The following is a 24,640-nucleotide window of genomic DNA, read 5'->3' as shown; positions in this document are numbered from 1 at the left end:
CCATTCCTGCCCCCTTCCCTGAGGCTGTGGATGTGCCAGGCAGGAGCTGAGCTGGCAGCTCGGGCTGTCCCACACAGGGACACACAGAGACACCTCGGGAGCACAGAAACCTCCTCTGGCTTTCCTGGTGGAGGGCTCAGGTGCCTCTGGTGAGGTTTCAGGTGAGCTGGGTAAGAACAGATCCCAGCTGGGACTGGAGAAGAGGATGAAAAGGGGAGGGGAAAGGAAAGGAAAGGAAAGGAAAGGAAAGGAAAGGAAAGGAAAGGAAAGGAAAGGAAAGGAAAGGAAAGGAAAGGAAAGGAAAGGAAAGGAAAGGAAAGGAAAGGAAAGGAAAGGAAAGGAAAGGAAAGGAAAGGAAAGGAAAGGAAAGGAAAGGAAAGGAAAGGAAAGGAAAGGAAAGGAAAGGAAAGGAAAGGAAAGGAAAGGCTAAAGTGCTTCAGGCTGGGGCAGGGTGGTGACTGCTGTCACTGTTATCAGGATTTGGACCTGCTGGAGGGATGGATCAGCACTCAGAGAGAGGCTGAGGGGTGTGAGTCAAGAGAATTGTTGTTTAGGGAAGCCACAGACACTTTGCTGCCTCCAGTTCTGTTGCCCCATGGCTGGGAACTATATTTTTATTTAGAACTGCAGAAATTCAGTCTCCTCACCTGAAATGATTTAGGGTTGCCCTCACATTGTGTGGATGAGATGGAGTTTGGAGTGTGGGGGGAGATGAGAGGAGGTGCCTGAGCAAAGGGATTGTTCTGGGGGTTGTTTTCTCACAAGCAAGGACTGTGTAGACAAAATGCAATTACACATGAGTGCTGCTGCCCCACTGCTGGCCTGATGCACCCAGGATTTCAGGAGATCAGCTCGTCCTCAGGGTCCAGACAACCAACTCGCTCTACAAACACAAATCAAACAATCAGATAGGAGTGGACTGAAACTTACAACCAAAGTGGTGCCAACACCACAGAGATTTAATAAAACAGGGGAAGAGCTCAACAAAATATCAAAAGAAAAATCATGCATTAAGTATCAGTTTAATCATAGTCTGCATATCTGACCTTAAGTGTTTTCATCTCTAATTGGTAGTTTCTTCCCACATCTGCTTTTGTGGTGTTAGATGGCTCAAAAATAATTGCTTTTGCTTGTGTTGACATGACACCAGTGATCATTATTTGTGGGTATCACTGCCTGCTAACAGCCAACTTAGGGAATATTTCCAGTCCAGTGATAATTGAGTGCATTTATATTCTGTCCTTTTGTGATAGAAGGGATGAAAAAGAGGAATAGATGGAGCCAAACATGGCCTGGTACTAAGAATTCATAATTCAAATGAATATATCTGCCCAGGCCAGACAGAGATGCTGCAGAAGGGATTCACAGTTTGGAAAGAAACTTTGCAAATTCTCAGCAGTCAGGTAACAAAACCTGGAAGAACACATCTAACGAGAACACATGGTAAGAGTAATTGAGAGATGTGTCAGTTATTAATAATGAGCTAACATGGGCAATATGAAACAATGCCCTGCACACTGACCATCCACACTGACCATCCTCTGGTCACTGACCATCCACACTGACCTTCCACACTGACCATCCCATGCACACTGACCTTCCACACTGACCAACCTTGCACACTGACCCTGCCCACTGACAATCCCCTGCACACTGACCATCCACACTGACCATCTCCTGCACACTGACCTTGTACACTGACCATCCACACTGACCATTCACAGTGATCCTGCACACTGACCATCCATGCTGACCATCCCCTGCACACTGACCATCCACACTGACCAACCCCTCCACACTGACCCTGCACACTGACCAACCCCTCCACACTGACCATCCACACTGATCATTCACAGTGATCCTGCACACTGACCATCCATGCTGACCATCCTCTGCACACTGACCATCCACACTGATCATCCCCTGCTCACTGACCATCCTCATTGACCATTCCCCACTGCCCACCCCACTGCCCCTCCCCTGATTTCCCCACTCAGAGCAGGTGCTGCAGCTGAGGGGCCATGGGAAAGGCTGGGGTGCCCGTGCAGGAACATGGAAACACCAGGGGCTGTTCTTTGGGAGTCCAGCCCCGAGCCCCTGTGTGTTTGTAGAAGGCAGAACATATATCACAGGACCTGAGTGTTGCCCTGGTAACCATCAGGAACAGCACCACACATACATAAAGCAGCACACAGTCCCCTCCCTGTGCTGGCAGAGACTGAGGACCCTGGCCCCATCTGAAAGTGTCCCTCTCCTTCAGGGCCCTCACAAAACACCTTCTGGGACAGAGAGAACTGCTTGTTTGCACGAAGTCTCCTTCTCTGGTGAGACCTCTTGGAAAACATTCCCTGTTCTCCCATCCCTGTGGCAGCCAGGCTGCACAGCCAGCAGTGAATGGTGCTGGGGGACCCCAAGGGACAGGGAGGGCACTGCTGTTCCCAAGCCATGGCATGGGGAGGAGATGAAACCAGGCTGGCCTGGGATGTGGTGTCACAGAATCACAGAACCATGGAAAGGTTTGGAGTACGAAGGGACCTCAAAGCTCATTCAATTCCAGCTCCTTGTCATGAGCAGGGACACATTCCACTGTCTCAGGCTGCTCGAAGCCACAGTGTCCAACCTGGCCTTGGACACTGCCAGGGATTCAGGAGCAGCCACAGCTTCTCTGGGCACCCTGTGCCAGGGCCTCCCCACCCTCCCAGAGAACAATTCCTTCCCAATATCCCATCTAAACCTACACTCTTTCAGTGGGAAGCCATCCCCTGTGTCCTGTCATTCCATCCCCTGTCCAAAGTCCCTCTCCAGCTCTCTCAGAGCCCCATCAGGCACTGGAAGGCCACAGTGAGGTCACTTCCGAGCAATCCTCAGGCTGAACAACCCCAATTCTCCCAGCTTTTCCTCCCAGCAGAGCTGCCCCATCCCTCTGATCATCCTGGAGCCCTCTCTGGACCTGTGCTCCAGGTGATCCTGCTGGAGCAGAGGGGTTGGGCCAGATGATCTCCAGAGGTCCTTCCAACCTCAGCCATGCTGGGATTCTGTGATTTATGATACAGTGATGAATCTCACACAGTTTTGCTCCAGGAGCTCACTGGTATTCAATTTAATACATGAACCTGACGCAGTGAAGCAGCAACCTAGAAAAATGGAAAGATGCTCAAGAATTAAATTAACTTGATCACAAAGAGAGGGAAGTGACATTTTGGCTAATAGATGAAGACTACAGTTAAATTGGGAATATCTAACGTCTGAACTCTTCCCTGCATCAGTGCATTCAAACATGCATCTGAACAAACACAAACAAATTTCTCTGTGTCTTTGCTATTAAGCTCATCAACCCCATTTGGTGACTGTGATGGCCACTGGATCAGCAAAAGGCTTCTGAGAGGGAAAGAGAGCAGACACAGTTGTGTTAACTCATAGCTTAGTGCAAAGCTCCTTCCTCCCTGCACACAGAACACTGCAACCCCATCCATGGAGAGCTGGGCATGGGAAAGTAGAGATCACAGAGTCACTGAGGCTGGAGACGCCTCTGGCATTCCCCAGTGTCAACCCTCTGCTCAGAGCAGGGTCAGGCAGTGCAGTGGCCCAGGTGCCTTTTGGATGTGTCCAAGGATGAAAACACCACAAACTCTACAGGCAACTCCATCCAGTGTTTGGCCATTGACATGGAAAAAAATATTGTATTTACATTTAAATGGAATTTCCTGAATTTTAAGTTGTCCCTATCCTGTTCCTTGTTCTGTCACCAGACACCATTGAGAGAGTCTGGTCTTTATTTATGTAGTGGTTTCGTGTTTGCTAAATTAGAAAAATTTCCATTTCTAATTTCTGTCTCACCTTTCTAATTTCTAAATTGGAAAATTTCTGTTTCTAATTTCTGCTTCACCTTTCTAATGGCTGTGTTAACTGTCCATTTTCATGCCTAGCCACTGATTGGTTTTACTGTAACTTCCTCAGAAAATCACTCCCTTACCAAACCACCACAACTCCCCAGCATCCAGGGTGATGGAATCATCTCTTCTCAAGGCTGAACAATCCCCAGCACTGCACAGAGCCTCACCAGAACATCTCCAGCTGTAGGGCCCAGCTGTTCCTGTCCCCCAGAGCCACAGTGAGCCTCTTACTTCAAAGCCCTCCAAACCTCTGAACTGTTGCTAAGGAGACCCGGAGGCTGAACCTGCCATCAAATGGGCTTTTGTGGAGCTCAAAGATCAAGCTCAGCTCTTCAGTGGCCACCACAGAAACAGAGCAGCTGCTGGGCTTGAGCTGGGCTCTTCCTGCAGCCCTCAAGTAACAAAGTCTTCTTTAAAGAGCTGCACTTTTGCATCAGGGCTCCTGTTTTGCTGCTGGACCATTTGTGTTTGTAGAGAATAATTTTAGCTGTGGGCTTTACTCTCTCCTCATCTGTCACCACCCTGAACAAGAGCTCAGCAAAACTGAAGCCACCAGACAGGGAACAATACTGGGGCTAAAGGGGCAGGGAGCTGCTGGCCAGGCTCTGCCAGGGGGAGAGGGATTATCTTCCGATGGAAATGAAGGATTGGGTGACTTTCTGCTGTTCTCTGTCATAAAGTGACTCATTTATGAAAATCTTCATCTTCAGAGCGAGCTGAGAAACTTTTCCCAAGACAGACATGGATGCTTTTGTCTTTATTTTGCCTTTTCAGAAGGCAACAGGACTGAGAGGAAACGGCCCTAGGACAGCCCTTCCCAGCACAGCAGTGATCCTGCTCCTGTAATCCAATAAAAATCCTCCCAGCTGCCTCCATACCCTTTAACTCCCCCAAACCTAATTCCCCGACTAGTTAGTGCTCCAAGTACGTGACTCTCATTATGTCTGCTCCCAGTCAAGGAGCAGGTTCAATCAACCCTAATGAGCCATGGGTGGAAAAGCCACCCAGATGAGCCCCTCAAGTGTTTGTCCTGGAGAACCTCTGTGTTCTCTGAGCTGAGCTGTTGGTCAGGGGATGGCAAAATACAGAAGCGAAGATAACAGTTGCTTTTTGTCTGCTCAAAACCAAATGGGAAGCCTGGGTATAACTGTGCTGTAGGTGGGATACAGCCTTCAAATAATGAGTTTAATTAATCTGGGTAAAATTACCCTGAGAGCTGCTCTGTCCTCTCTTTTATTATTAATGCAATGATCCACAAATCCTGTGCCACGTTTGTAAATTGAGTCATCTGTGTCATTCCAGATCTTGTATAAACACTCCTGGAACTGCTTGTGAGGCATTTGTCACCAAAACCTCGCAGGAAAGATTTTGCCAGATAAAACCATATGGCAAATATTGCTCTGATCCACCCCTGACTATGAGGGCAGGATCCTCTGTGGGACCCTTCCTCACTGACTCCCACTGGGTGCTGATTTTGCCAAAAGTCAGATTTTCAACCTTAAGAAGGTTCTTTGTCCAACCTTCCCAACCCCAGTTTGTGCAGAGGGTGCTTTCATGCCATGGAAGTCTGCTGACCCTCAAGGAGTTTTGTTAGACCAGGAGTTCTTGCCTGTTAATGCAGGGACACACCTCTAGCCCCTCAGGCTGCTCTTCCTCATGTTCCACTGAGCTCCAGCCCCTGGGAGGAGCTGGGAATTGTGAAGAGAGGTGCAGGGACAGGCTCTGGAGCTGAGCAGCCTGGCCAGTCTGGGTGAGAGTGCAGTCCCTTTTTTTTGTCACTCCCCCAAATGTTGTAACTGGAGCTGCCTGCCCCAAACCCCTGCTGAATGTGCCCAGAAAGCCAAGTGTCACCAAGGCACCCCCAGCTCCTCCTGGGGCCCTCAGTGCTGATTGCTCAGGGTTAGAAACAAAAGCAGGGAAAGCTCTGAGAGCTGTGTTGAGCCCCTCTTGCCTACATCCCGTTCCTCCAAACTCAGCACAGCACAGAACTGGAATATTTGCATGTGGGAAGTGTTATCAGCTGTGAGAAATGGATTTGTAGAGGATTCTCAAAGCCTGACTGAAAGCTCACAGAGTCTTGTCCATCTGTATGTAAACTCTGAGATAAGGTGTGCTGACTGAGAAAGGCCATGGGATAGAGAAGACATTGCTGAGAGAGAAATATAACTGGAAACAAGTTTCAAATGATGGCCTTGCAAACAGACCAGATATTTTTGAGAATTAGAACTGTGAAAGATGCATTGTAGTGAGACCACGTGGGGTAAAATAATTGGTGATTAGTGTTAGAAGTATCAGCAGCATTGTGTGGCAAAAGCTGATAGGTTTATTGAAAACATTTATAAGGTATTGTAACAAAGAAATAGTTTGGCTTCTGATAGAATGGTGTTGAGTTTTACATCTCTTGTGTCTCCCCCTTCTATGAGATTGATAATGGAATAAAATCTTTAAAAACGCCTCTCAGTTGCCCTGTCTCTGTAGATCTGGGTTTTACCACAAATCATCTCTGTGACCATGCCAGAGGAAAGCCCAGGTGTCTGAGTGACCCTGACCCAGCAGTGGCACCAGCAATCCTGTCCCCAGGGCCACTGGGGGACTGCTGAACCTGCCAGGCAGCAGAGCCAGACCTAACCCAGACCAAGCTCCTCCCTAAGCTCAGGGGGAGCCTGCTCAGAGTCACACCTGAGAACCAGCCAGCCCAACCATCAACGCTGCTCTTTCATAGAAATCTCATTTTTGCAGCTCTTCTCATTTCATCACAGAAACATAAAATCATAGAATTGTTGGGGTTGGAAGGGACCTTAAATATAACCCAGGGACACCCTTGCCATGGGCAGGGACACCTTCCACTGTCCCAGGCTGCTCCAAGCTCTGTCCGGCCTGGCCTTGGACACTGCCAGAGATCCAGGGGCAGCCACAGATTCTCTGGGCACCCTGTACCAGGGCCTGCCCACCCTACCAGGGAGGATTTATTCTGATTTAGCCTTCAGTGTCTGTCTAACCACTTACTGATTGCTCTGACCACCAGAGAAGATGGGAATGGATGTGATAAAAACCCTTCAGGCCCCCAGTGCTTGTCTGTGAGCACTGAAACAGCACATGGAGACTGGCACTGCTGACAGATCCTTTACAGCAGCACACCAGCACTGGAGAAAATAACTTTTCACTCTGCATTACTGAATGGCTCAAAAAGCTGCATATTTCCTTTTGCACCACCTCAAAGACAGATGCCAGGATTGCAGCCCTCTGTATATTAAAAGTTCTAGAGATGTTCATAGTCGTTTACCTCAGAGGGAGGTTGCACAAAAAAAAAAAAAAAAAAAAAAAAAAAAAAAAAAAAAAATTTAAGATCAAATATCAGGGATATTTAATTTCAATTCCTAACCAGGCCTGCGGGCTCACATCAGGACTCAGAGCTTTGTCTTAATCTAATTTTATGTAAACAATTCAGTGATAATAGAAGTTTATATAATCCGCATCAAGGAAATCAGAGGGGTTCCCGATACCTGTAATGAGAGCTGACATCACCGAGTGCACATCAGCAAACCCAAAGCCTCACTAAATGAGTGGCTCCAGAGAGCTCTTGACAGAGACAGAGCTCCCTGCACACCCAGCAGGCTCTGAGGCATTCCCTGAGGTGGTGATGAGAGCTGGCAGCATTTCCCTGGTTTGGGATGCCCAGAGGAACCAGCTCCACTGCAGAGTTTCCTCCCTGAGGGGCCCCTCTGTGCTCTTTGGGGTGCAGGGGGAGTTTTGGGCACAAAATGAGTCCAGGGCTCTCAGAACAGAGCTTTTCTGTTGGAACCCTGGGCACTGAAAATTTTAGACTTTCTGTGCTAAGAGGGACTGACCCCCATGCAAACACTGCATTTGACCTGAGGCCGTGGAAAAGGCTTCCAAAATTGAGTGATGGCACTGGGATTGTGGGTGTGTAATATGAATAGAAGTGTGTGATATCACATGGTGGAAAACTTAAGAGTTTAAGGTTTTAGTATATAGTAATACATATATAAAGCAAGATGGAGGTTTTAGGGTGGAGGCCAGTCCTTCTTTTTCAGCTTCTTCTTCATGGCTCTGGGTGGTGTTTTGTAATTGGATAGAAATATCTGCATTGAAGGCCATGGGTGGTTGGTTATTGGGTTAAAAGCAAAAATAACTTAGGTGTCATTACTTAATTGGACAGTTTATCCTTACAGGGCCTTGGAGAGAGAGATGGGGCTCCATTTCTACTTTGTTAGCTTGAAGTGCTGTAGAACTCACAATTTGTGAGACTGTAATAGAGATAAGAATTAATAAACATCTGAGTCTGAACAACAAATACCGTCTGGAGCATTTAACCCTGACCCTGGAAAAAAGAGGATAAAATGTAACACAGTGGTGCCCCGTGTGAGGATTAAATTCACAAGATCCAGATTACAGGACACAACACTCTTCCTTCATTCATGGAGCAAATAAAGGCACAGAGAGGTGCAGAACAACCTCTCCCCAGAGGTCCCTGCACGTGCACACCCCACAAACAGCTCCAGCAGGAGAAACCCAAACTGACAGAGCCTGATCACAGGGAGAGGTGGCTGCTTGGGACACACAGGGTACACCGTGTCCATGTCCCCTGGCAGGCAGGACAGCCTGTCCTCATGCAGGGGACACCAGGCTGGGAGAGGGGCAGGACTGGCCCATGGGCCCATACCTGAAGGATGACCCAGTGACCCTCCTTGGCAGCCAGATCCAGAGCTTGTTCAGCCACCACCTCTTGGCCTTGTCCAAGGGAAATGTTGTGGAGGTTCCTGTGGTTGAAGGTGAAGCCCAACTTCTTCCCTGAGGAGAAACAAGGAGGGAGTTCAGCACCCTGGCAGGAATCCCTCCTACCAAACCTTCACACATGAGTTATCACACTCCTGATAGCAGTGATGCCTGGAGTTTGAGCTTTCATGTATTTCAGGTTCTGTGCTGCCCAGGGGTGCAGTTCTGAGCTCACAGTCAGCGTCACTCAGCTCTGCACAGAGCAGGGACACAAAACAAATCCTTTTCCCGCTGCACACCAAGGACAACTTTCAGCTCAAAAGCACAAACAAGGGTGGCTGAAGGGAGGAACAAGAAGGATGGGACTTCATCACCTGAAGCTGTAATAGGACAATTAAACCCCAATATGTAAATTGACCAAAACTTATCAAAGTGTGAGACCTGGTGACCATTTGTCCATTTTGTGTCCATTTTGTGTCCATTTTGGGTCCACCTTGGGTGTAGCCTTGGCCAGGTTCTTGTCCTGCCCAAGGTACACCCTTAAAGGTCTTTTGATAAATATCTAGTTTATTTTCTTATCTCTGTCCAGTCTCTGTTCCAGCTCAGCCTTCCCAAGGCATCATCACTTCTCTGCTCTCATTCTCTTGGCTCTCACCCCCTCCTTGCCCAAGTGCTCAAACAGCAGCAGCTTCTCCCAAAATCTTTTAATTACAGCACAGCATCCACACAAAGGTGCCTCATTACAAAGCGCTTCTTGTTTAAAGAACATTATTCCCCTGCAACCTGGTGTAAAAACACACTTTACAGTGATAAGAAATAAAAATCTTTTCCTGCTGATTAACCAGGCTTTGAACACTCACAGTGGGTGGGGAAAAGCCCCTGCAATGCAGGCTGGGTGCAGCTGGGATGAAATCAAATCCCTGTGAGCTTTCTCAAGCAAGGCCTCCCAGGTGTCTGGGGCCTGGAGAGCAGTGACTCCTCCAGGTTTCTCATGGAGCATCTTTGGAGTTGCCTTCCTTTGGGCAGGCCCCAGTGGAGTCAGCAAAGCCCAAGGGAAGGGGAGGTTTGGGATCCCCATGGCTCACTGATATCCCTCTGCAGTGCTTGGAAGTGGAAATAACAATTAACATTCATTTATTATTAATCACCTGGCTTGGGGCAGTGCCCTGGCTCTGTGATTTGCCCCATCTCCTTTTGAGGCAGGTGCAGGGAGCCCCAAAACCCTGCATTCCCCCTGGAAGGTAGATGCCCCCTGGAGGGCAGCTCTCTGTGTGCCTTCACATGGTCTCTGATGATCCTTCAGCCTCTCCTGGTCTCTCTGGAGCATCCCAGTGGCCCAGATAATTTCTGTGCCCCTAGCTGCAAATCTCCTGGGTGGGTTTGGAGTCTGTCACCCACAGCAGAGCACACTCTGCTGTTCCTCTCACAGAGAACCAGCTCTCCCTGCTATGTGCTCCTCCAATTTGTGCTGCTGGAGGGAACAGCCCCACAAACATCCCCAGGATGGATCAGTCTCAGCCAGGCAGTCAGGACTCATCCCTGGGGATTGCCCACACTTATCTCTGCATGCAGGTCTGCCTTCCTGCAGATGGTGCACCCTGAATTCCCAATTCCTGCTAAAAGCAGGAAAGTTTTAAAGAGAAACAAAGAAAAGATTTGTCTTGTGAGGCTTAGGAACCATCTCATAGTACAAAAGACTGGAAACAGATGGCCATAAGGAGAACAAACCTCAAATTCCAGCTCTCTGCTGAGCCTCACCAGGGATACAGCTGTCCACATATTCTGGAATTTCCAGTTCTCTTTCCCACCATCTCTGGCTGCTGCCAGCTTTGAAAGCTGCTGATCTTCTCCTCTGCCTTCAACATCCACCACCTCGAGAGGGGATGGGGCAAATCCCAGAGCCAGGGCACTGCCCCAAGCCAGATAATTAATAATAAATGAAGATCAGTCATTATTTCCACTGCAGGGGGATATCAGTGAGCCTGCCCTGACAATGCCAGCCCTTCTCTCTCTTTGCTGGCTGCAGAAGGGAGGGGATGGGCACTCAGGGAGGGCACAAAGCCCTTCCAGTCCACCAGTGTTTGCTGCAGAGCCCTCCCTGTGATGCCAAGGAAAGGTCCCATAGGTGGGCAGCATCTGCAAGGAGCTGACTTCCATTCACAGGAATTATCCTGCACTTTAATAAAACCTAATGAAGGGCAGAGAAAACATCAATAAGGAGCCAAACTCAGTCCCAGTGAGGGAGCTGGAAGGCCAGTGCAGCTGCTCTGTGGCAATGATTTAATTTCATTACTTCTCTCTTTGCTTTTCCTGCTGTAACTTCTCTAGCTGGGTAACCCCAGGTGCTCAGCTATGCTCATCTTTACAATTCCAATTAAACCACTCAGGGTCTCATTTTAGTGCTTCATTTCCCATACAAGAAAATAAGAGGGAGAAAGACAAGACCACCAACGTGGCTCCAAAGGGAAGCCAGGGACATCACAGGAGCTTCCTTTGGGGGTGTCCCTTCAATTTCCAATAATGACACCTGGTGTGGGGGCAGAAAGAGCCTCAAATGCAAAGCTAAGCCCAAGAAGTCCCCAGAATGAGCTGCCTGTGGCTGAGGCTGCACAAAGTTTACCAGCTCTGACAGCTGCTCCTGGCAGTGTTGGTAAAGGCTCACTCAAACATTATTTTGGGTGTATTGTGGAGAGCAAAAAGAATCACATGTCATTGTTCTCCTGCAGTGGTCTGTGCCAGCCTGGATGATGTTTTGTCCTGCCCAACCCCAAAGGCATCAGACTCCTCTGCTCCAGAGGGACGTTCAGGCTGAAAATGGGAATTTTTCCACAGTGGAGCCAAGACCCAGAGTAAATTCTACACAGGGACAGCTTTGTAGCACAGCAGTGGCTGCAGCCATTGGTGCACAAGGGCATCAGTGTCTTCTCAAGGGAGGCATCTCACAGAAGGCCCTTTGGCTCTGGAGCCGGCTGACAGCTCCCCCAGCTGACCATCCACATGGAAATCAGCTCAGGAAGGACGGGAAGGAAACCTGGAAACTTTGCCATAAAGCAGCAATCTGTTACAGGGAGCTGTTGCTTATTTTTAGTTATCATAAAAACGTAGAAGAGCAGGTTGGAAGGGACCTCAAGGGTCCTCTGGTTTAACCTTTAACCACAAGCATCTGACAGCATGTGAGATATCTCTGATGTAAATTACAGGTTGTGCACAGACCCAGCTCGGAGATCATTCCAGTGTGAACCACACTGGGAATCCAAGAGACAAGTTTAATTTAAACTTAAGATGAAAATCAAAAAAACTTCAAGAAAAACAATAAAATCAAACCAAAATCCCATTGCTTCCTCTCACAATTATCTATTTTTAACATATTACTTCATTATCTACAAAGAGATGAGGAAAAAAAAACCCCAAACGAAACAGGCATGTTGTGCTGAGATAATAATGCAGCAGATAAATAGCCATGCTGTGGTGTGCCTAGAGACAGGATTTATTTACCATGTTTCTCCACGTCCTTCAGTGGATCCACTCCTGGGGACAGGATAAAAAACATGGGGGTTGCAGGCCCCGATTCCTCAAAGGTCGATGCAAAATCCAGGGATCTCCCCACCACATATTTGCTGCCCAGCTTTTCTTCTACAAAATCTCTGCCAGAGAGAAAAAAGACTTTTTCCAGGTTGTTCAGAAAATGCAGATTCCCTTGCAAATAATCAATTAATTGGGATGGAATCCCAGAATTGTGAAGGTAAGAGATGGTTATGAAGTGTGACCATTATCAAGCACCACTGTGTTCAGCATTAAACCATGTCCTCAAGTGTTCTGTCCACAGCTCTTCTGAGCACTTCCAGGGATTGATAACCCTTCAACTGGAAAAGTTTTCCCTAATATTCAATCTAAACCTTTCCTGGTGCAATTTGAAGCCATTTCCTCTGGTCCTGTCCCTTTTTTTCTGGGAGCAGAGCCTGACCCCCCCAGCTGTCCCCTCCTGTCAGGGAGTTGTGCAGAACCACAAGGTCCTCCCTGAGCCTCCTTTTCTCCAGGCTGAGCCCATTTCCCAGCTCCCTCAGCCTCTCCTCATACAACTTGTCCTGCAATTAGTTTTCATTTTGATGATTGGGATGATTTAGAAACTGAAATTAGGAAAATGAGCATGAAATAATTGTGGATGGGATCTGTAGATCTGTAGGCTGAACTTCCAGGGCTGGCCCTCAGGAGCGATGCCTGTCCCTCTGTACAGGGGTGGGATGCCACAGGAGACACCAGCTCCTCACAAACAAAGGGAAGCAGGAAGGGAGAGCAGTGGGAGCTGCCAGCCCAAGGCTGCATTCAGAAGCAGAACACAAGCACTGGCTTGGCTCTGACTCAGGAATCTCAGGAGAAAAGAAATTAGTTGAGGTAAGAGATACAAGAACCGTCAGTGTGTTTTGCAATCCGAGCAGCCTCACAGAGGAAGCAGCAATCCACAGAAAGTCCAGATGATTTACACAATTGCTTTGATCTGCGAAGCTGAAAGGAAGGAGCTCTAAGAATGTCTGGAGCATGGAGCCTTAGCATGAGAGTGACAAGAAAAAAACCACAAAGGAGTGAAGAGGGAAAGGCTCAGCTCCACAGCAGCTGCTGGAACAGAGCACAGAGCATGGAGAATGTTCTGGCTGGATTCCCCCAGGGTGAGCTCCTGACATCACTGCTTTACAGAGAGAGACACTGAACACTGATTCAAAGGTAGGAATGTTATATTCAAACGCCAGGAATGCTGCTGGAGCTCAGATGGATTACTCAGGCCTTTTGAAAGCAGCCAAATTCGTTCTAAGAGAGCTGAGAACCTCCTTCAAGGACTAGTGAAAGGCAGTTGGAATAGAAATGCCTAAAGGGTTGCAAAAAAAAAAAATAAAAAGCTTCCACATTTTTGGTACCTCTCTTTCAAGCAGATTTTTCTGCTCGGAGTTAATATTTGCTAAATTGCTGCTGGAAAGGCTCAGGCCACAAAATTTAACCAAGTCCATCAGATCCAAGGTCACAACACTCTTTTTTTACCTCACATCTCAGCTCTTTCAAACAGTACCTTGGGGACTCAGAAACACAAGGTGGTACAAGAAGCTTTCTGCTGATGTTCTGCAATAAGATTGAAGGATGAAATGGATATTTACAGCGGAAAATCCTTCTTCAGGAAATCACAGCTGTTGGTGCACTGCTGGCCCTGAAGCTCTAAGGAGTAAGTCAGGGTAAGAGGGGCTCCTCCTGATGACTCCTTAGGCCTAGGGAATGAACTAGTGTTGAAATTTTTTCCATGGATGGCAGGGACAAGGACCTTTGCAGACCTGAGATGTTCTAGAAACACGTGGCTTTATTATTACAAGGGTCGTGGGTAAAAAGGGCCTGCTTCCAGCCACCAGCCTCGGCTGAAGCAAAGCCCTAAAGAGAGAATAAGAGGAGAGAGATATAGAAGAGAGCTAAGGGGTAAAAACAGGGTAGGAGCAGGGGAAAAGTGTGGGGAGAAAACAGGAGCAAGTGAGGTGAGAGAGAGGAGAGGAGAGGAGAGGAGAGGAGAGGAGAGGAGAGGAGAGGAGAGGAGAGGAGAGGAGAGGAGAGGAGAGGAGAGGAGAGGAGAGGAGATGGGCCAAAAGAGGTAAGGGAAGAAGGGTGAGAGGGCCAGAGAAGAGGGAGAGGAGAGAGGTAAGGGCAAAAGGTAGGAGAGCCAGGACAAGAGAGGGGAGGAGAGGGGAAGAGAGGGGAAGAGAGAAGAGAGGAGAAGAGAGGAGAAGCAAGGGGAAGAGAGGAGAAGCGAGCGATCACCTTGTTACAATACATTATATCTCTTTTTGTGTTGAATATTCTAATTTACAGTGACCAACCGGCGTGTGATACAAAACCTACAAACTTTGCATGCAGCCTATAAGAACTACTACATTACTATGTCATCTTATATTCTAAACTCTATAGACTTCTTTCTTATGCACTTGTTCCCGGATGTCTTTGCCAAGGTGGAAAGGCAACATTCTTGTCTTTTGTTTTCCTGTCTTCAGCTAATCACCGTCTTCCTGCCTGCCAGGCTCACATCTCGAAACTGGCTTTCATTCCTATTTCACTCAGGTTTTACATCTACAGTATTTCTTACCATGCAGTCATATTCATAAGTACTTCCTGTCCCATCTCTCCCAACAAACCAGACTGGGCAAAAATCCCCAGGGATCTGCTAGGAAGAGTGGCTGGGAACACCCAGCTTCCCAGGACCTGTACAGGGTTGGATCATCTTAAATCCCAAAGAAATCCTACACCATCATCATGGAGCTGGTACACACAAGGTGGGACACAAAGGCCCTTACAGGTTTCTGAACAGCAGCTGGGAATGAGGCTGGGATATTCCAGAGCATCTAAAATTCCTCTGGCCACCTGTGGCTAAAATTTCAAGAGCTGATTTTACTCAAGCTAAACAACAACAGGAAAACCAATATTTTCAGCCAAGAGGCACATGGAGAATCCAGCCATAAGAGTAAGGAATGAAAAAAGATGGATTAGTATTAGTAATATGATAATCTATAGTATTTTTTCTAATACAAAATACTCCCCAGTGACCATGGGGAGACTTCACTCAGTCTTGTCTGTGTTTTTTCTGTGAACCCTGAAGCATGAACAGATGTAGTTCATACACTGAGTAAAACACCCTGCTGTGTGCACATCAGGTGGTGCAGGAATATAAACTGCTGGAGAAAGAGGAGCATGAGAGACATCCCAGAAATGTCAAAACATTGGCCACAGAGGGGAAAACCAAGTCCTCGTGGAGTGAAAGACCTTTAGTTTGTCCTGGAATAAGGAGGTTGCTTTAGCAAAACTTCAGGAAGTTTAGCCTTGCCCAGTTAGCCACACTACATAATTTACAGCTACAACTTTCAGAACCAGCAGCACATAAATTTTGCATTTCACAGGAAAAAAGGAAAAAAGAGAGAAAACCTCTATGAGACTTTTTTTTACTTCTACCTTTTATTCTGGTGTTTAAGAAGAAGCCCAAACTGATCTAGTAATTGAAATGGATGTTACTGAACTCAGCCTGCAGCAGATGTGTAACACCTGTATGGAGATGCTCATTTCTGACTTGGCAGGTGTGCCCCTCACCCAGTGCTGGTTACACTGCTCCATCTCTGCTGCTGACACTGAGCTTTGATCCCTCCAAGCAAGAAATTCCACTTAAATCCAATGTCTTGATTGCTTCACAGAGTTCAGAGATCAATGAGCCACACAACGGTTTGGGCTGGAAGGGACCTTAAACATCACCCCATTCTATCCCTGCCATGGCAGGGACACCTTCCACTGTCCCAGAGTGACCCAAGCTCTGTCCAGGCTGCCTGTGGAGAAGACAGGAGCAGTGCAAAACTTTGGTCTTCTTGACAGACTGAATTCAGTCCCAGAGGGTGAAGAGAGGAGAGGAAGATCAGAAAAGGGAGCTTCTGATAATAAATCTCTTCACATTTTTAGTAGAGGGAATTACAGGATCACGGAATAGTTTGGACTGCAAGGGATCTCAAAGATCATCTTATTTCAAATTTTCAACCTTCCACTATCCTAGGTCTCTCCAAGCCCTGTTCAGCCTGACCTTGGATGCTTCCAGGGATGGAGCAGCCACCGCTGCTCTAGGAATTCCATTCCAGGGCCTTCTCACCCTCACAAGACCCCTCAATAGGAAACCACACTGCAGAATTCATGTCCTCAAAATGCTCTGACATTCACAAAGCCCAGCATATCACTGAACTCCTCCTGTCCCCCACAGAGCCCAGCTCCAGAGCTGCCCCAGGTCCCACCTGACAGCGCAGGGGACACGGTCGGGGCGCAGGGCTCTCATGATGCACAGGCGCTGCAGGGACGACTTGTTCTTCCAGTCCTGGGGAAACCTCTCCTTCTCGGGGCACTCGGACTCAACAAACTTCTTCCATCGCTTTGCAGACCCTTCAATGTCCCGGTCCAGGTTTCTGAATTCCTCCATGGAGGAGAGAGTCTGAAAAAAATTCAAGGTGATGCCTTAAGTTTGAGCTTTCATGTATTTCAGGTTCTGTGCTGCCCAGGGGTGCAGTTCTGAGCTCACAGTCAGTGTCACTCAGCTCTGCACAGAGCAGGGACACAAAACAAATCCTTTTCCTGATGGACATTGAGGACAAGTACAACTTTCAGCCCCAAAAGCACAAACAAGAGTGGGCTGAAGGGAGGAACAAGAAGGATGGGACTTCATAACCTGAAGCTGGAATTGGACAATTAAACCCCAAGATGCAAATGGACCAAAACTTATCAAAGTGTGAGACCTGGTGACCATTTGTCCATTTTGTGTCCAATTTGTGTCCATTTTGGGTCCACCTTGGGTGTAGCCCTGGCCAGGTTCTTGTCCTGCCCAAGGTGTGTCCTTAAAGGTCTTTTGATAAATATCTACTTTATTCTCTTAGCTCTGTCCAGTCTCTGTTTCACGTGAGGAAGAACAGTCCTATGTGCCTCTGAACCATTTTTCTTACTCTACTGACGCCTCATGTTTTGCTCCACCAGGGAGCTGGAGTCTGGCAACCACAGCCAGAAACCCATCAGGACCAGATTTTTGTCCATTCTCCTTGGAAGGGACATTCCAGGGAAGGATGAATGATTTTGGCATCAACCAGCACTCCCTCTTCATTACCTAAAAAGGGAAGAATTCTCCTCTCCTCTTTGGAAAAATCTCAGGTGACAAGGACTTGCTACTGCCAGTTATTCCAGACATAACTGGTTTGGATGAGAGCTGAAAATTTGGAGCCCATGTCTGATAGGAGAGTACACTGCTGGCATTCCCAGGGGCTGCATGGTCTCCTTACTGACTCCACAGACATGAGAAGAACTGTGCAGCAAAACCCACAGCAGCTGCTGAAATAATGTGCTGAACAAACACTCAGATGTGCCATGCTCACCAAAATTCTTTTTTAAAGGGATTTCATGGTTGGAATATTAATTCCAACAGAAGCACAGAGTGGTTTGGGTTGGAAGGGATATTGGAGCCCCTTACCATGGGTTGGGTCATACACACACAGTTGCTTTTCTGCCCCTATTCCCCCATTCCCCATCCCTCTATGACACCACAACACTGAGCCTTCCTGCTCATTTCATGGTGACCATGGAGCCAGGAACATCCACAAGCACAGGGCAAATGTAAAGATATGATGCTGTTTCTGTTCAAGCACTCAGCCCATCCAGAATCATGATAAAAATCAAATCATTTGGTTTCTGCTTGCCAAATGCACACAAGGATGAACTTCTTGGTGCTACAAGTCTGTAGCAGGAACAGGCAGCTGCAGAATGCCCCCAAAAACCAGCCAGCAAGGCATTAAAAAAATTATAATGAAAATGTAGTCAGATTTTGTAGCTAGAAAGTGGCAACTATAAATGTTATGCAGACAAGTGAAGAATCCAAATTCTCTTTCAGACAAGTGGAGGCAAAACACATTGCAGAGCTTGTAAGGTTCTTCTTCTGGATTCAAGTAAAATTCTCACTGAAACAAACATCTTCATTTTGCATAATCTGGAGCTGTGAGCAGCTGAACATGAAATGGAAAAGACAAGTGAAGGATAACAGACAGTCAATGAGCTGTTTTCTACAGAGAAAGGCATCAGAGCCAAGCAGAAGCTTCTTGATGAGCAGAGGTGTTCCCCACACCAGTGCTCCTGCTCCCACCCTGTGGGAAATGGATTTGCAGAGAATTCTCAGAAGGCTCACATAGTTTGCATCCTATACAATGTCCTGCTACAATACGACTTTCATATACATCACATTTCTCCAAAATATCTGGTCTATTTACAAGGTCCTCATTTGAAACTTGTTCCTAGTTCCATTTCTCTCTCAACATTTCTCTCTCTCCATTTCTCTCTCAACAGTGTCTGTACCTATCCCATGGCCTTTCTAAGTCAGCATATTTTATCTCAGAGTTTGCACACAGATGCACAAGACTATGTGAACCTTCTGTCAGGCTTTGGGAATTCTCTACAAATCCATTTCCCACACCACCCCAAACAGCCTCACTGTGGGAAGCACCTGAGAAAGCCCTTTGGGAAATGCTGTTTTTACACCTTGTTCAGGTGGACTGGGAAGATCCACCCTTGCACAGAGCTTGGAAAGTCACAGCAGGGCCCTGGCAGAGGTGTGAGGGATTGCCTGAGATATGCTGCTGATGCAAACAAGGCAGAAGACACTGAGGATGAAACTGTTTAAAACCCCCCACTCTCCCTCAGGAAGGCTTCCCAGTGAGAAAACAATAGCAGTGTAAAATTTTGGTCTTCCTAACAGACTGAATTCAGTCCCAGAGAGTGAAGAGAGGGAAGGAAGATGTCAGAAAAGGGGGCTTCTGATAATAAATGTCTTCACATTTTTAGCAGAGGGAATTACAGGATCACAGAGTGGTTTGGATTGTAAGGGATCTCAAAGATCATCTCATTTCAAATCCCTGCCATGGGCAAGGACACCTTCCACTGTTCCAAGCTGCTCCAAGCCCCATCCAGCCTGTCTTTGGACTTCCAGGAATCCAGGGGCAGCCACAGCTGCTCTGGGCAGCCTGTTCCCAGGTCAAATGCCTGTGGATGGCAGAAGGAAGGAGGCTGTGGAGCTGTTCCCAGAGTGTGCCATGACCCAGGACTTTTTCTGTGTATCCACTCACAGCTTCACTGAAGCAATGGTTGGAAAAACCCTCTGGAGGGGCCCAGGTCAAGCTCCTGCTCAGGCTGGGTCTGGTCATGGCTCTGTCCACCAAAACCCTGCCCTCCCAGGTGAGCTCTCAGCCCTTCTGGGTGCCCTGCTGTAGGGCTGGGCTGTCCTTACACTGAAGGAGATGATTTTTGTAAAAAAAAAGTGTTCAAGCAGAACCTCCCAAGCTGCAGTTTGTCACAGTGGAGAACTTATTAAACACTGCCAAGATGGAGAACATGGCTCTGTCCTCTCCTGGCTGGACAAATCCTGTGTGCTCCAGGGCCAGGAGCAGAGCTCTGGGCAGAGGAGAACTTGCAGATACCACCATAAATTCTTCTGCAGCAGCCCCAGCCTTGCCCAAAGGCAGAGTTCCATCAACAGCTCCACCCAAGGCATGGGGAAGAGCAGAGTGTTCACAGTGCCACAGCAGGAACAGATTCAGCCCTCCACTGACCATCCCTGTGCCAAATTCCCAGGGATCCAGAGAATTCCATGGAGACTGTGAGCAAAGGAGTGATTCAACAGCTGTTGTTGGCATGTGTGGATTTGCACTAACAAGGAGAAATGTCAGCCACAGAAGGGCTTGCTCCAAATTCAATGCTGTATCCTGATTTCTATGAAAAACCAGAGCATGAACATGAGAAACTGAGAAAACAAAACATGAGAAACCGAAATTCCCAGGAATGATGCCACAAATTCTGACCTGCCAAGCCCTGGGCCTTGTGGCAATAAATGTACTCAGTGCACCTCTCATGGCTGAGGGTAATGCAGTGGGAAATGTTGAATTCAGGGAATTCTCAGTGCAAGTGCTTACATAAAACATCTTCTCACTGTTGGCTTTTGACATGATTTACTTAAAATATCACTTCAGAACTTTGGCTGCTGCTGCTTCGAGAAGTCTCCTGGCTGATGTTAACAAGGGAGACTCTGAAAAATTGCTTTTTTCTGACTGAATGACAGATGTGTAATCAGGAATGATGGTTTCCCTCTCTCCCTGAACAACATATTGCAGAATCATGAAAGCTCTCATTTCAAATAAAAACTCTGTATTCTATAAATTACAATAAAATTTTCATTAGTCAACAGTGTTAATAGCATTTCTTAGTAGTGATGGTATTAATGGGAGATGCTTCTATTTAAAAGCCAGTGGAGTGAAAACTCTCTCAATCAGTAATCTTTTTTAAAATTTTAATTGCTTTTCAATACCCCTGTTGTGAATTTTTCTAGGAAACTTAGTCCGGCACTAACAAATCCCTGTTCCCAGGCAGGAGTGGTACATTGGGGCAGCAGATGGGAACTGCACATCAACCTGTGAAGGGGATCTATTTTTGTCCACATAATGAAAAGTACTTTTGTCACTTAGAGTTGTCATGGAAATTGAGAGTGACAAAAAAATATTGGTCAAAATAGAAAATGATCCAAATGGCTGGAGGACTTGAGCTCTTCTCTTTGCAGCCCACACTGTGATCACCTCTGGTGGCTAGAAACAGAAGAGGATTGAATTTATAGCTCAAAATGAGACTTTTCCAGCAAAACACAGCTCTTCATGCCATGTCAGGGAAAGGATCCACCATCTTCTCAGAGAAAGTGGTTTTTCATTCACTGAGTCACAGACAACTTGCTTTATCAGTCCAGGTTTCTCTGACAGCTCCTTGTCTCAGTGTTACTGTGGAGCTGGAGCGTCAGCAGCTCTGTGGGGTTCACACATTCCCAGATGCAGAACTGTGAGAAATGGATTTGTAGAGGATTCTCAAAGCCTGACTGAAAGCTCACACAGTCTGTATGCAAACTCTGAGATAAGGTGTGCTGACTGAGAAAGGCCATGGGATAGAGAAGACATTGCTGAGAGAGAAATGGAACTGAAAATGAGACCCAAATGGTGGCCTTGCAAATAAGACTAGGTATTTTGGAGAAATAAAACTGTGAAAGATGAATTGTAGTAGGATCCACAAGGGGTATTTTTAGATGATTGGCTTTAAGGCATTAACAGCATTGTGTGGCAAAAGCTGATAGGCCAAAAAATGTTTATAATGTATTGTAATTAGGAAATAGTTTGGCTTCTGATTGTGATGGAGTGAATTGTAACATTTGTATTGTCTCATCCTTCTCATGAGACCAAAAATAAAAGTCTTTAAAAGACCTCTCAGTTTCCCCATGTCTGGGTCAGAAAAAGGGTTTGTCCAACACAGAGCTCTCCCATTCCCCCACAGCTGCAAGAAACACAGCAAGGATCAGGCACTGCTTGTAGGACAGGAATCCTGAATGCCACCACAGAGCCAAGGATCTGAGGGAATGGGGGGATCTTTGTGGGGACAACACCTGGGGGGACACCCAGGGAGGAGAGGAAACCTTCAGAATCCAGAGGAGCCTTCACAGAACAGCTCCAAAGGGCTGCTGCCACTGCTGCTGCACACGAGTTATCTCCTGGTGCCAGACACAGCACTGCAAGTTCTGGATGTTTATTAGAGGGAACACTTGCTCTGATCACTAAAGGCAACTGTTCCAAGGAAACCATCTGCTCAAACTGGCCTCTAGTTTAGGTGTTGCTTCATAAGATATTATAAAGCCCTAAAAAACCCCAAACAAATATATTAGCACCATGTTTTCTTTCCCTCAGCTTTAAAAGGAATTATCGTTTAAAAAAACAAAAAAAAAAAAAGAGATTTTTCTGCATTTTAAAACATTTCCATAATTTCAAATACCTCTCCTCAGAGTGACCTGGCTAGAGAACAGCTCTGGGGCAAGGCAGGACAAAATCACCTCATTGTGATAAAAATGAAATTTAGAATGTTTATCCTGTAATGTAACAGTAAAAAGCCACCTCTGTGGCACCCCTCAGACCACCTTAAAAACAGACCTCTAAAGCGAGAGCCTGTTCCCTTCAAAGATGCTCGGCACTGCGGCTCCCCCACCCCTGCCGACGCTGGAGGCTGCCGACACCCCCGCCGAAACCAGAGAGGGGAAGAGCAGCCCCGGCCCCCACCCGTTGCCGCCGCCGGGGCCGAGAGGGAGACCCCGGCCGCCCCCCCAAGTTCGGCACAGGGAATCCCAGCCGCCCGCAGCCGCCGCCGCCGGAGCGGGAGAAAGAGGGGCCGGCCGTTCCCCGTGCCGGCACGGGGAATCCCGGACGCCCGCAGCCGCCTCCCCGGCGCGGCTCCAGCCACCATGCCACCTGCCCGGCTTAAGCCCAGTCGCAAAGAAGCCCCAAAGCCCGCACGTGGCTCAGCCCGCCCGCAGTCAGCCGCTGCTGCTGGATGGCGCATCCCCGAGCCTGCCGGACCGCCGCCCCATTCCAAAAGAAGGGAACCCACACCCGCCACGTTCCACCCCCACCTCACAAGCCCCGGCCCGAACCCCCGCAAACGTTGCCGCCGCTGTGAGGCAGCGTGAGACCCCCGAGACGCCATGACTGCTGCAAAACTGCCATGCGTCTCCAGCCGCCCGGCTGATCCCACATGCAAATCAGAAACCCCAGGTGCATCTCGGGATACCGTTTAACACCAAAAACCCCTTATAAAATAAAACCAAGCAAAATTGAAACGCACAGAAACCAATGCTAGGCCGTGTGGACCCCGGAGTATCGAAGGAGCTGATTTCTCCGGTTTTGCTTACTAGCTGTAAGTTAAAAAGACCAAACCAGAGATGAGACCCCCGGAAGAAACAAAAGAAACTAAGAACTCTGGGGTTGCTCCCAGCGAGGGCGGGTTCTCCAGCTCTGATCAACTCTCTGCAACAGAGCTGATAAAGACCCTCCTCCTCCACGGTGCGCACGGGCAGCCAAAAACCCCTTGAGCAAATATTGAAAGAGCTGATTAATAAAGGCATTTTAAGGAGATTAATATTATCTCCGCCCATTTTATTCATAACAATTGCTGTGCCCGGTACCAACACAAACAGGGTGAAAATAAAACAGAGCCAGTAAAGGCAGAGCTGCCAGAACCCTCCTTTTACACCCAGTCACCCACCTCCCCAGCAGCCATGAGACTGTGTTTTAAAAGACAGAAGGAAATAAAAATAAAGGAATTTGAGGGGTTTTGTAAAAGCTATCATTATCTTTTGAGGCTTCAGGTTATATCTGGTTTTTACTTTCAGTTTTTACTTATATATCTTGCTTTTCTCTAAAAAAAACCCCACATGCCTCTGCTTTAAAAAATTACTTTCTGTAGGGAACACACTGAACATCAAACATCTCTCCATAAAAATCACAACCTGACAACACTGAAAAGAAATTATATTTAATAGTCTCCCGGTTGTAATAATGTGTGAGATGATTAAATCCTGGTGATTAGTCACGATTTCACTCGCAGAATTAAGGAGCTGTGGAATTTATGAATTGAGTTACACAGATTTTAAGCAGAGATCCACAGAGGTCCTCAGTGTCTCTCTGTGGCCTTGAGGGGTTTGGAGTGGCTCGTGGGTGAATTCTGTGGTGGGGTTTGGTGACCAGGAGAAGGTTGGACTCGAGGGTCTTGAAGATCTTTTCCAACCTCAAAGACTCTACAATTCTGAGATCCCCCAAGCACTTTGTAAAGGTCTAACACGTACAATGCTTATGTAACTTTCAGCAAAAATTCATAATTCCTTTCTTTCATTTCCTGCAGCTGGCCCAGGAGCCTTTAGGAAAACCAGCATCCCCACAGCTGGAAAATGACAGCTCCTGGAAGAATGGCAAAGCCAGACCTGCACCTGGCTTCAATTGATAGATTGGATCGTTCAGGAAAAAGACGTATAGGCACATGAATTGCTCCATTTAAATACTACTGTTAACTAGAGGAATTAATGTAGCAGACGATGGATTATTTACAATCTCTCCCATCCCAGGTTTTGGGTTGTATTATTCATACACTGAAGGTGTTATTTTCTGTTTAGCCGCCCTACCTGAATAATTTAATTCATAAGAAAAATCTCTCTCAAAGGTGAAAATAAAGATTTGATGGGGTTTTCCAGGCTTCAATCACCTTTCAACACAAAAATGTTATTTTAACCCTCCTTATTTCTTTCCCAAAAGCTGACTGACAAGCTCAAGGCACTATATGCCCCTGTCTCCCTTCAAACTCCTCCTGGCTGCTTCTACATTTTAATGGGGACAGAAGGTGTGCAGACCCTTAACACATCACTGTGCAAACCCTCCCTGTTTATCTGCAGGGTCCCAGGGCATCACAAAACACAGGGTGGACACCACAAGCAGTCTGATGAATGATGGGTGGGATCTCACCACCTGTCCTCAGAAAATTTCCAGTGAAATACCATAAATTAGGCAACAATGGCTTCAGCACTCGCCCCGTTCCTACAAGTACGTTCCTAGAGCCAGCTGCACTTGATGGGAAAGGTC

The 24,640-nt window shown here is 47.3% G+C and overlaps 1 protein-coding gene across 1 annotated transcript in view; it reads right to left on the bottom strand.

Annotated features, from left to right (window-relative positions):
- DNAH9 (dynein axonemal heavy chain 9) overlaps nucleotides 1–24,640 on the bottom strand; it is a gene marked incomplete at both ends in the record, with an annotated part of 164,566 nt that overhangs the window by 28,106 nt on the left and 111,820 nt on the right. The window contains 3 exon segments of the mRNA XM_083874519.1: nucleotides 8,578–8,705; nucleotides 12,126–12,274; nucleotides 16,421–16,614. Of these exon segments, the coding sequence (XP_083730645.1) occupies nucleotides 8,578–8,705; nucleotides 12,126–12,274; nucleotides 16,421–16,614 (471 nt within the window).

Source organism: Zosterops lateralis (assembly GCF_965231275.1).
Source record: "Zosterops lateralis genome assembly, chromosome: 18".
Taxonomy (NCBI): domain Eukaryota; kingdom Metazoa; phylum Chordata; class Aves; order Passeriformes; family Zosteropidae; genus Zosterops; species Zosterops lateralis.
The sequence above is the reverse complement of the archived record's forward strand: the minus strand, read 5'-3'. Positions and strand labels throughout refer to the sequence as shown.